Source organism: Desmodus rotundus, chromosome 9 (genome assembly GCF_022682495.2).
Source record: "Desmodus rotundus isolate HL8 chromosome 9, HLdesRot8A.1, whole genome shotgun sequence".
Taxonomy (NCBI): domain Eukaryota; kingdom Metazoa; phylum Chordata; class Mammalia; order Chiroptera; family Phyllostomidae; genus Desmodus; species Desmodus rotundus.
Window position 1 is genome coordinate 104,242,682 of NC_071395.1, and position 12,797 is coordinate 104,255,478.

The 12,797-nt window shown below is 45.8% G+C and overlaps 1 protein-coding gene across 5 annotated transcripts in view; it reads right to left on the minus strand.

The window, feature by feature from the left end:
* Positions 1–615: 615 nt before the first annotated feature.
* Positions 616–12,797, minus strand: part of IKZF3 (IKAROS family zinc finger 3) — a 78,546-nt gene continuing 66,364 nt past the window's right edge. For all 5 annotated transcript variants that reach the window (XM_053911583.1, XM_053911582.1, XM_053911584.2 and 2 more), the window contains one exon: positions 616–6,223. In XM_053911583.1, the coding sequence (XP_053767558.1) occupies positions 5,520–6,223 (704 nt within the window). In that variant the 3' untranslated portion in view covers positions 616–5,519. The remainder of the gene's footprint in view (positions 6,224–12,797) is intronic.

Consider the following 12,797-nt stretch of genomic DNA (forward strand, 5'->3'; position numbering starts at 1 on the left):
GGCCCACCGAGAAGGGCCTTGTCTGCTACTCTGGAAAAGTCCTTGCCTAAATGAGTCATGCTGACAATGGGATCAGTCATTTTTAAGGCTGCCCCATTTTCCTAGCATGTCAAAATGGCCTCAGCCTTTCTAAGAGAGGAAGAGGCAAACGCTGCACTGACGTGGAGACTATGAGATAGGGCATTATGGGCGGCTCCTGGGGCTCCCTAGAGTGGGGCAGCGGGGAGGTGGACAGTGAGGACTGTTTGGAGAAACTCTAAGCTGCTCGGGCAGTTAATGGCTGAGGGTTCACAGGACAGTGAGGGAGCAAAGCTATAGTCTACTGCCCTGGCTGCAGTGCCGGGAAGCATCTGAGGCAGGTGGTTAACTCCTGTTGGTTCTGCACATTCTTTACTCTTATGCATTAAAACAACATGAAGGAGGCTGTGTGTTAGAGATCAGCTGCCTCCATTAGCAACGGAACTACTATTACGGCCCCAGGATGGTCTTTGAACACTTTCCATGTCTTTAAATCCAGATACGGTAAGTGTAGTGAAACACTCGCAACCGTCCAACAGAATCCCCGTGCCTCTTGGGGAAAAAAAGCAACATAAACAGCTCAGAGACAAAATTAGGTAAAACATCATAACATCCTTTTATTTTTTCATCAAATATTTTAAATCAAAATATTATCATTGCAGGTTCAAATAACTCAATATCAATGCATAAGACAGCCCCGTATAATGTAGTTAGAGGAAACGTGCATTCAGTTTCTTCTAAATGCAAGCCATTGTTTATCATATTCACCGTATGTGAGGTACAGACTATATTCAGCTTGGATGAAGTCTTGGGTTATGAGCTCACACAAGGTTTAAGTTTACAACTCCCTTCCAAGTCCATAGTCCTTAGAGGCAGCAGTCCCCAACTCTGGGTTCTTTTGCTTTAGAAAATAGAGTCCTTCCCTTGGGCTGGCCCAAGTCTAGCCTTTGGTTTCAGTCACAGTGGTCCTCTTTATAGGCACTTAAATCCCTAAGCATTCTGTTTTCCTGAGCTACGCATATAGATTCTGAACTATACTTTCTGTCTGAGCACAAAAATAGCCCCCAATTCTTTCAGAGATAAGAGATAGCTCTGTATCATAGATGCAGACAAGAGTGCGGCGATTAGCAGAGGGAAAGGTGGGGGGGCAGGGAGGTAGAAGAGGGTAGAGGGGGGCTGATGGGGATGACTTTGGGTGGTGAACACCCAATACAACATACAGATGATATATTATACAATTGTACACCTGAAACCTATATAATTTTTATTAACAAATGCGACCCTAGTAAATGCAATAAAAAATTTTTAAAAAGGCATATCACTGTATACCTCTTGTCTTCTCCACAGCCCGATGCTGTGTTAAGGGCCACGATGTTCATCCCCCCACCTGTCTACTCCTCTAGAGCTCACAAGTCCTGATTCTGAGTCTTCCTGACAGAGATTAGCACTGTCCCGAGGGCTCGACTCTTCAGCGTCCCTGAGTTTTCAAATCTCCACTAGAGACCGAGACACCTGCTCCCAGTGGGACGCACTGTAAAAGTTAAGGACTTTTTAAAACATTTAACGCTTGACATTTCCATTATGGCCTTACTGCCCAGCCTGGCATATGTATGAAAAGTATTGCTTTTCCCCTGAAAACATTCTACAGCTCACATTTAGCAGAGAAGAATAAGAAGAGTGGTACAGGGGCTATTGGGGAAAACTATGCTGACGTAAGCTTTGTTAATAGTACAGTGTTTCAACTGAGTACACTTTTGTGTTTTTAAACATTTCTCTTTGCAAAAAAAAAAAAATCTGAGGTCATTTTATATCTGGGCCAAAATGAGCATGGACCTCCTAGCAAAATGTTAAGTGCTGTATGTATGTATGTATTTATTTATTTATTTAAAACTTTTTTAAAAAATAAAAAAATTCTTCCCCAGAGGACATTTTTTTTTCATTGCTTTTAGAGAGAAAGGAAAAGGGAGAGACAGAGAAACATCGATTTGAGAGGGAAAACATTGACTGGCTGCCTCCCACACATGCCCTGACTGGGAATAGAACATGCAATGTAGGTATGTGCGCGGGCCTGGAATCGAACCTGAAAACTTTCAGTGACAGGACGATGCTCCAACCAACCGAGCCACACCAGCCAGGGGCTATTTTTTAATTAAAAAAAAAATTGATTGATTGATTTGAGGGAGAGAAGAAGGCGGATAGGAGGGTAGGGGAGAGAGGGAGGGAGAGAGAGAGAGAGAAACATCAATTTGTTGTTCCACTTATTTATGCATTCACTGGTTGATTCTTACACGTGCTCTGACCAGGGGTTGGACCCTGTACAACAGGGTCAGATGTGAGTCCTGACCCAGCCTTGCCCTTTTCTCTGGGCATCTGCTAAGATTCTCCCTTACTCTCTTCCCCCAGCCCCAGGAGGGGAGGGTGGGGGGCATCAGTTGGTATAAGGAGTGTCTACAGAAGGCATTGTTTACCTGTGTGGTGGGAACCACTAGGTACCACCTGGTTTAACCTGAAGATTTAAGAATGTAGAGTTTCCACATATGAATTTTCTCTGGACTGGATGTGCCCCCATCTAGGCTCAGAATCCTGCAGCGAAAGTGCAGCCTCTGTAAATCATTCAGAAAACCCATTAGTCACAGGGGAAATGAGGGTCATATCGACAAAAAACATCTCCAGGTGGGTGGGATGGGCCTTAGTTTCATGACCTGAAGGTGTAAAAGTTGAAGTCTTCAGTGAAGACTTTCCCGCTAATCTGGCGAAAATGCTCGCTTTCCCTAGCTTTCATTCCTACTGATCCTTGCTCCCAAATCCTCTTTCTTTTGTCCCCTGAAGAGTCAACAGGATGTGTGATATTTCAAGAGTATAATAAGCAGCTCCTCTTTCACAATGGGTATAAGGAAGCTGGCACAACTTGGAGTCTGGGATTATGGAAACACAGTGATATATTGAAGACTACACCCGAAATACATCTAGTCTTTTAGCTGAAATCTCCAGCATGTTGGGACTGTTGCCATGGAATTTCACACAATCTTTTTTTCCTGAGACAGACGCCATGCTACAAAGAGGGATAAGCCATTTGTGCAGTCTGAGGTGGAACATTTTAATTACATAAACGAGTTTGAGCCTAGTGCATAAACCCTTTGGAAACATCAAGGCAGACACATAAAACGCTAATCTACCAGGAATTTGGGATTCTTGGCTCTGGCAGAAATGTTCACGAAGCTGACCCTTAATTTGTAAATAGGCTCCGTGAAGGTGTCCCTGGAAGCAGAACTTATTTTCCCTAACACAAGCTCTTAAAAAGGGGGGTCGGGGGTGGAAGGCGTTGGCAAGCAGCTGCAGGTGCTGGTTTGTATGTACACTTTGGGGAAGATCAAAATGCCTTCCTGTTTTTTGTTCCTCTCCACCATCCTCTTCACATTCACAACTCAGTGGTTAAAGGAAAAACTTAACACTACTATTTTCACACCAAAGATATGTGAAACACATATTCATATACAGAGTCTTCTACTTAGTACTTAATGCTGCATAAATGCTTACTTCCTCAAACGTTCATGGGTATTTAATACTCATACCTCAAGAGCTTTAAAAAATAGCTGGTTACGGCATAATTACACACATTTAGAGTTGGAAGGGACCTTAGAGAATGTCTAAATCCAACTCTTAGTCAATGGTTGAGGAAACTTAGTTTTAAAGGTTAAGTGATTTGCCCAAAGTCCTACAGCTAATTAGGGGCAAATGTGGAATTAACGAAAGGATTTTGTGAGCCCTATTCGTTCCAGTGCTAATTTTACAATGATCACAGAGTTTTTTCTTGAGAGCATGCCTCCCATAATTAAGGATAAAGATGGCTACAACTACCTGCAGAACCAAGATCATAACCAAACACAGGTCGGGCTAATACTGGAGAGGCAGGTGCTGATGTAAAGGAAAGTGGCTTATTTTCAGGTGCTGGCCACCTGGAAGATGGGGGACTCTTGTCTCAAAGCCCATCTCAACCTCTCAGCACAGGCAGAGGTTTTTATAAGGGGGTGAGGGGAAGCGGAACAAAGAGATCAAGGGAGGGGGTTGCAAAGTCCTCTATGTGCGGACGAGCACAGTCCATTCCGATAAGGCAAGTGACGGTCTGGGGTATGTCATCCCGACTTCAGGTCATCCTGGCTCCGGGGTCGAAGGTCAGCAAATCTCGCAGAGCTGGGATGCCTGAAGGTTGGAGTCTGTATCTTCTGAAGTTACTCCCTAGGATTCCTATACAAACATGCTATTTAGCTACAAGCTACATATTAGTCAGAGTCAGCATTTACAGAAACAACATGGAAAGAATGGCAAGGTGAGTTATAATTTCCCACGGTTACAAGCAGACTTTCAGGAATCTTTGTGGAATACGGCAGCTCCATTTAAAGCATGGAGAAAGACCCCCACCTGCCTGATGAAGAACCTGCCAGCAGGGGTGCCCCTCCTCACCCCATCGTGAAGCTCAGCTCTAATCTAACACTCACGCTGTCTATTCCTGAATCCTCTCCTCTGGATTCTTTTTTTATTTTTCATTGTTGCCAAGTTTGCTCTGGATCTGTGCACTCCATGAAGGAGACCAGGAAGTTCAGGTAGGCATTTTGGGGTTTTCTCCGTGGGTGGTGCTGCTGAACCATCTCCCTCCTCAGGGCCCAGCTCTGCCAGTCCCGATCACAGGAAATGGGTGCCGTCGCTCACAGGGGACAACTTCCTCGAGTTTCGAGGGGAGTCTATATTAAAAACCATCAGTTCTTCTGGCATAGAATTTCTCCTATAGAAGACTGCTTTAACCCAAAGCAGCTTTTCATGGGAGATGGAAGGGTAAAGAGTAGAAGCAGAAGTATTATCAGATGACTTGATTTTTTTTTTTGCTTATGTGGTAAGAAATTGATGTGATGCTCCAAGACTGAGTCTTCACTTATTGATAACAGACACTTATTTTATGGCTAGTCTTTTCCTGGCTATTAAACTCTTAAGTGGGACAGGGAGGTTAGATCCTAACCCTTCCGCCTTGTGTTAAGAGCAGAAGGACAAGGCTTCCCGGCAAGGTCAGGTGGTCAGCTCTTCTGTGTGGCCTGGGCTCGGGACCAAACGGCTTTTGCATGTATGGCTGACATATCTCAGAAAGAGTGTCTCAAGCAGCACAACGGGACGACTCTTTGGATCTAGCAACAAACTCCAAGGCAAGCTGGCTGTATTGATGCAGAAGACAATGACCAAATACTTCATTGGCTTTTAAATGGCATAGAGTTTAAGGCGCTAATGGGAAAACAAAGGTTTCACAAAAGTAGTAACATGGTATTATCTGCAAACAACTTTTGAATGGAGACGTTTCACTCTGGCCAGTGTGAACCATCTGGATACTAAAAGTGGTATAAAAAAGAGGTTGGAAATGAGCTGGTTTTGATAGTGATTCGTTAGGCGGGTGTACCATTTTTTGAACATGACGTTGAATGCGCAGGCGCAGGCCTTCTCCAGCGGCGGGCGTTCGCTCACTTCGGCGCGGCCCTGTGCTCTCCCCTGGCTATGTGAGACGAGAACTCGTACCGGTCGTGGCTTCGGTGCCCACACATGTTACACTCGAAAGGGTCGCGAAAGCCGTGGCAGCCCATGTGAATGGTGAACATCACGTAATCCAGGAAGAGGACGCGACAGTGGTCGCACCGGTACACATCCATCATCTCCCCGTCTTTGTTGATCACTCTGATGGAGTCTCGTGGGCAGATGGACGGGGGCTTGAGGAGTTCGTAGGAGCGGGGGACCTCCTTCAGGAGCGGCATCCCATTGCGGGCCCGGGGAGGGACCATGTGATTTTGCTGGTAGATGTGGTTCTGGCGTTCCTCGTGGTTGCTGTCAGTGTCCGTGGAGTCGTGGCCACTGTTGTTGGGGGAGAGGCCTCTTTCAGAAGGCAGGCTCTTTTCTGGCAGGTGGACGTTCTTCTTCTCCAGGTCCTGGGGGGCACCGTTGGGCATCTCGGCACGGGTGAGGGCTATGGGGTACATGCTGCTGATGACTGGAACCATCTCCGAGGTGGGAGCCGGCGGCGTCTGCACCAAGGGGCGCAGGGCTTCGGCACCAAGATAGCTGATGGCATTATTGATGGCCTGGTCCATCATCCGGGTCTGGATTATCTCACTCTCTTTCTCGTACATATAGCTGGGATTATAGCTGACGTCAAAGCAGTGGCGCTTCTCACCTAGGACAAGTGGAAGAGCGGGTCACCAAAGGAAAAGCACAAGGCAGAGCATGGGTACAATCATCTTTCAGAGTCTTTGAAAGGTGAGAAAGGACACTTTGCCCGCTCAGGAACACCCAGCCCCTGCAGAAGGGCTCCAAACGGCACTGGAGTCTCAGGGATCAGAGATTGGCTGCACACGTCTGGGCAAAGTAAATTAGGCCAGCAGGAGAACGGGCGAGTCAGAGACGCCACTCAGCTGAAACCCCTATGCATGCTGTTTCCAGAGCTCACGTCAGAGGGGAACTCTGGAGGAAAGGAAGCACGAGAGCTCGAGGACAGGGTTTAGAGGGGCTCCCCGTGCAGGAGTTTGGGGGACAGTCTGCACTGCCGTGCATGAACTGTGAAGACACAGTCAATCCTCCAACTCTTACTTTGCTTGTTATTTTCTGCTGGTATCACTAGGGAGCCAGGGGGACGGAAGTATTGCCAAAAGTGGGGTGATCTGCGACTGGCCTGCAGCTTTTAAAATGGTACAGGGTCAGGAAAAACGGCCTCAGAAACTCCCCACTCCCTACACTCGCCACGCCCCAAACACATCAGTCACCAGACTGACTGAGATTTAAGCAAAAGAGCTTCAAATACAGAAAGTTTTAGAAGAACTTTCTTGATGAGAGATCGTGATCTTTGTCTTCTTCATAAAGTGGGCGATTCTTTTGCTTGAAAAAGCATGTGCCATTGGCACGTATGTCATCATTAGGAGCGATCTCACACTTAACTGAAAAATTTATTTGTGGTCACCCTCTTCTCCTTCTCAGGTCAAACTGCTGAGAAATTTTGAAAATAGTTTAGCCACCTTCAGGGCGTGTGGGTGTCGTGTGTTACAAAACAGAGGCTCCCTGGCCACAGGGAAGGCAGGAGCGGGGTCTGCAGTGATGGCAGATGGGCTCGGCGGTGAGCGGCTCGTGGAAGGAAGAGAAAGTGGGGAAGATGTGTCAAGGGCCAGAAGTAGGCCTAAGGTTATCGCTGATGCTCTCATTGTGCTGGAGGCCATATCCTCTCCTCTGCAACATTTCCTAGGCATTTGTCACCACCGTACAGCACAGCGTTCAGTAATGAGAAAAACATAAGCAAACCAAAGGACTGGAAGAACCAATTCCTTTTCTTGAGGTCTCTCCAACCTATTGGGAGAGAAATAAGACCTGTATATATGGAACCGGAGAAAAAGAAACATGGAAAGTTGTGAAAGGGATGCTCCCCATGGAGGCTTTTGACTTTATTCCAAGGGCCATGTTTGAGGCATTTAAGCAGGAGAGTAATATGTCTTCTGTGAAAAGGATTATAAGGCAAGGGCAAGATGGTTTGGTACAAATTGTTCACTTAAGTGTTAAAGGAATGGAAAAATTTCAGGAGCACTTGGGGGAGGAGAAATCATTCTTGGAAAACCTAAATTTTGAGAAGAGTCTCGAATGGTAGGAGTTAGATTTTCAGAGAGGTAGACAAGACACCCTAGTTGAGGGAGGGGTGTGAATGAAGGCAGAGAAGTGGGCCTCGAGCAGGGAAGAGTAAGAATGTCTGGCTATAGCTAATATCAAGAAGTAGAAAATAAAGTGTTTTTCAAACTTCACGTAGCCCTTCACATTCTGCAACATTCACACACCAGAGCAGGGTGGTGGCGGCTGGCCGCGCGAGCACCAGAGTCACACACAGGGTTCAGTGCTGGCGCATCCATTATCAGTGGCATGACCCCGAGCAAGGTATTGAACCCATCCAAAGCTCTGTGTCCTCCTGTGAAATGGGGGTGGTGATTGCATCTGCCTCACAGGGTCACTGGTAAGCACTCAGAACAGTGCCTGGCACTCAGAAAGCACTTGGTAAACGCCAGGGATTTTCTGTTTTGTTTGAATCAGTCCGAATTTTCTTCCTTCCTCCCTTCCCCCTCCCTCCCTCCCTCCCTTCCTCTCTCCCTTCCTTCCTTCCTTTTATTTTTGTTAAAATAAATCTGGTTTTAAAAGGCAACTTTACATCACTAACATAAACAGAAAAAAATCAGAATCACTTGCCACAAATAGAAGGTAACTGTGAAAAATAAAGCCGAAGAAACAGAGCAATTGATTCCATTTTGATCAGACGCCACTGTGAGTACTTAAGACAAAGATCCCCCTTGTCTTTGTCCAACACTGAGATCACCAAATATGAGATGAGAGTTAAACAACTAGCCTCAAAATAAGTTTCAATCTTTCTCCTTGATATAATCAGGGAGACTGAAAGAGACCTAAAAATGGGGCCTCCCTGGCACTTTGCACCCCACATTTTGGGAGACACTGAAAAAGACAATACACGGTGGGACCGCACGGTGGCATTCGGAACGGTCAACCATAAGGTTTGTGTTTGAACAAGCAGCAAACCACTGCATGCCCTTGAACAAGGGAGGCTTGTGGTCGAAATACTAGTTTCAGGCCCTGACTGCTGCAGCTCAGTTGGTTGGGCATCATCCCACAGGCGAAGGTTGCCCATTTGATTCCTGGCCGGGGCGCATGCCTGGGTTGCGGGTTTGGTACTCAGTCTGGCACGAACAAGAGACAACCAATCAACGTTTCTCTCTCACATCGAAGTTTCTCTCCCTCTCTTTCTCCTTCCCTTCCCCTCTCTCCAAAAATAAATAAATTAAATCGAAGGATAATGTTATTTTCAGGATATTAATGTAACAGCAATTCATAAGATGAATCAGAACTGCAAGAAAATGGAGCCAGAAAAACCAGCTAGAAGATTTAATGTAATCAAATGACCTTGGCCTGCACCTCACTACCTTAAGGCCAACCTGATCATTTCTAGACAGACACCTGAGAGAGAAAATATGCAAAGAAAAACACTTTGCCTTGGCAACTCAGTAAAAAGCCACAGAAAAGGAGACCTTTGACAAAGTGATCAATGGTTCTTCCTTATTTTCAGCTTCCAGATTGTACATATCCTTTTAAAAAATATATATTTTATTTATTTTTTGAGAGATGGTAAGGGAAGGAGAAAAACAGGGACAGAAACACTGATGTGAGACAGAAACATCTATCAGTTGCCTCTTGCATGCGTTCCGACCGGGGACCAAACCTGCAATCCAGTCACGTGCCTTGACCAGAGATCTAACCAGTGACCTTTTGCTCTGTAGGACACCCAACCAACTGAGCCACACCGGTCAGGGCTTGGACGTGTCTTTGATCAAGGCTGTTTGGAAGAATGAGACTGAGAACAGGAAAGGCAGCTAAGGTCACAAATGTTCATTCCCCTGAGGGTTGACCCAGAAACGATGAACTCCGGTTCCTTGGCTTTTTCATGGTTACTGATGATTTTCCAGTGTGTCCAGCTCTACTCAACTCCCTCAATACCAAAGGTCACTGAGAATTTTTTTTCTCTTTTCACCCAACAGAGAGGCTGTGGAAAGTTTCTGGGGGTGGGACAGGTGCAACACAAGCTCGGCTTTTATCCTTTCTCCCAAGAGTTGGCTTTACTTAATCAAGCCTACAGTTGAACAACTTACACCACCTGCAGCACCTATCAGAAAACAGCTGAGTACTGAAGTTATAAGAGGCAAAACATGAAGAGGAAAATGAACTTCTGGATGAGTGGCAATGGGTGACCGAGGGCTGCGGTTAGCGCAGCCCATTGTTCGTCGTGAAGGAGACGGGAGAGCTTCAGATCTTCACGTGCACACACCCCGAAGTCATCAGATCCCCTCAGCTCCGAGTTACCGTAACTTGAATCGTGCAGATGATTATCAGTCACCTGTAGACTCGATGACTCAATGTGTATGAAACTCAGAAGGGGTAAGCTACAGTAATTGAAAAGCCAACAGCTCACGTTTCTTTAGTAACACACTCATAAAAAAGGTTAGGCAAACCACAACAGTATAACTGCTCTCCAACCTGCACGGGGCCTCTAGTCCAGCTTCTAGTCAAAATCATACCACACCTTTGAATGACTAATGAGAGCAGCTTCAGGCTGAATTAGAGGTTTTTCTTCCAATGAAAATACAGATGGCAACTGAAACTCTTAAATTTAGAAACCAAGGCTGCCTGTTTAGGCCATTCCCTACCTGGGTCCCTTTTAAAGGTGTTGACCCCTGATATTTAGGGTTTGGTAACTCTAAGCTGAGCCACCGTCTATCCTGAATTGCTGCGATGTGGCCAGGGCATATGGTTGTTGGCTTCTAAGCGCCAGCTTCAAAGTACAGAATCACAGCCTAGAGCTAAAAGGGACCTGAGCATGTGGGTTCAGACCTCTGCCTTTGGGCTGCAGGGACAAGATCCACCATCCTAATCTGTTTACTTCTGGTCTTTATACTTCATAGTACCTAGCCCTGTGCCTTATATGTAATACTATAATGAATAGCTACTATTTATCGAGCCTCTACTACATACCCAGCGCTGTCCTAGGTACTTCGCATATTGTGTCATTTCTACCCAAGAGGAATTGTCCTCTCTTAGTCACATGAAGAACCTAAACTGCAAACAGGTTGATTTGCCAAGGTTGCTCAGTTGGTAAATGCAGAACCAGGATGTAATCCAAGGGCCCTTATATCTACTGTGTATTTGAGCGTTAACTGCTGCTTCCCGCTGCTACCTTGCCCTTGACGGCACAATTCTACCACTGCCAGTGACTTCAGGGAAAAGCAGCTGTGCTTGGTTCCATACGGACCGGCACCATGCATTCAAGAAATACCTATGATGCAAAGAGTTGTGACTTCTACAAGGTGCTTAACAGAGTGCCTGGCGCAGGTAAGCTCTCCACAAGCGATAGATCTACCATCATCATCATCATCATCATCATCATCACACCATGTTAGGTGCTTTGAGGAATACAAACAATTGCAATCTAATAGGAGATGCAGCATTTACACAATTTCATTACAAATCACTATCCTATATACTATGTGGTAAAACCAAGTATAGAGTAGCCAAGAGAGAAAAACACAGACCACTTCTCAAATATGCCACACGTGACATAGGACAAATATCAATCTATCCTTTAAAGTCTCCTTGTAATCTGAGGTGGTGGTAGCCATACGTATCACAACAAGCAGACAAACTTGGCTGAGTGCAGAGGGAGGACGTAGCCGAGAGAGAGCTCCAGAGAGTCGGGGCATGTAGACCCCATGTACCTTTAAGGGCAGATGTGAGGGTGGGCATTTGAGACAGAGGGCATGGGGAGAACAATTACGTGGAAGGGGAAAAGCATTATAGAGAAGTGGGAGTGCCCTGTGGCTGAATTAAAGGAGCAGTTGGCTGAAACGATAATATTAGAAAAGGTACATTGGAGAAAAGTGTGGAAGGCTCCGACTGCCTGGGTGGTCTGATTTCATTTCAATGGGGAGCCTTTAAAAGGTTTTTTTTTTAGTGGGGAAGAAACAATTTGAACATTATAAACATAACACAGTGCCACTACTACCATCATCATGAAATATTCAGGTTTGCTTTGTGTTAACGTTTCTTCAAGTCAGCTGGATGTATTTGCTGCTACCTTCATACAATTTCCCACGTGTATTACTGCTGACTGCAAGCACACATCCAAAAAACAAAAACAAGAAAACAACAACAAAAAAGCCAGGTAAGTAGGGTAAATGGAATATCTGATGATGGTTATGGCTCTGATCTCAATCTAACTGTGACTAAAGTGACTAACACTTCTTCCAGGAGGAGGAAAGCAGAGGGGAGCCACAGAACAAGAAGCAGGAAGGAGAGCGAGCTGTGGGGGTGGGGGTGAGGAAAACTGAGCTGGAGACCACATTTTTTTTTTTTTTTAACGCTGCAGAAGCCTTTGTCTTCAGTGAGACACTGTGGTCAAGTGCACTTGGGATGCTGCCTGTCCCAGTGGAGTCACCAGCAGAAGGCACTTCTTTTCTCAAGAAAACCCACGTGGGGAGGATGAAGAGGGTAAGAGGGCTAAGTACTGGTGAGGAAGGAGACTAGACTTTGGGTGGTGAGCACACAAGGCAATACACAGATGACGTATTATAGGACTGTACACTTGAAACTCATATACTGTATTGAGCGATGTCACCCCAATAAATTTAATTTAATAAAGGAATGAATACACTCTTGAGAGAGAATGACTGCCTTCCTTGGAGCTTTTCTCCCACGAGCTCTCAATGACTAGACTCGTCCCTGCCCAGAGCCCCTGTGTCACACACGTGACACGCACCGCTTTGGGTGACCTCCCTTCGACTGCAGCCCTTTTCAACACGAGGTTCTGACCCTGCTCTGTCACCTACCAGCCCTGTCTGTCCAGCACTCTGATCCCCTTTCCATCCTTGGCAAAAGGGCTTCACTTGATGGTCCCTAATATCCCTCCCTTCAAGCTCTAAAATGCTGTGCTTTGTAATGCACATAGGGTCATGGATTTCAGCCTTTTGGGAAGGGGTGGGAGAAGACACTTTGTGCTCTTAGGAGCAGGTATTGAAACGGCTTCCTGCCACTCTGTTAACCAAAGCAGCCAATTTCTCTTCGGTTACTTCACAGGGAGAATTGATGGTGTTTGTCGAAGTGTCAAAACCTCACTTATATGTTTACCGTGGGTGAGTGAGATCTTTTTTCACGTCCATTTA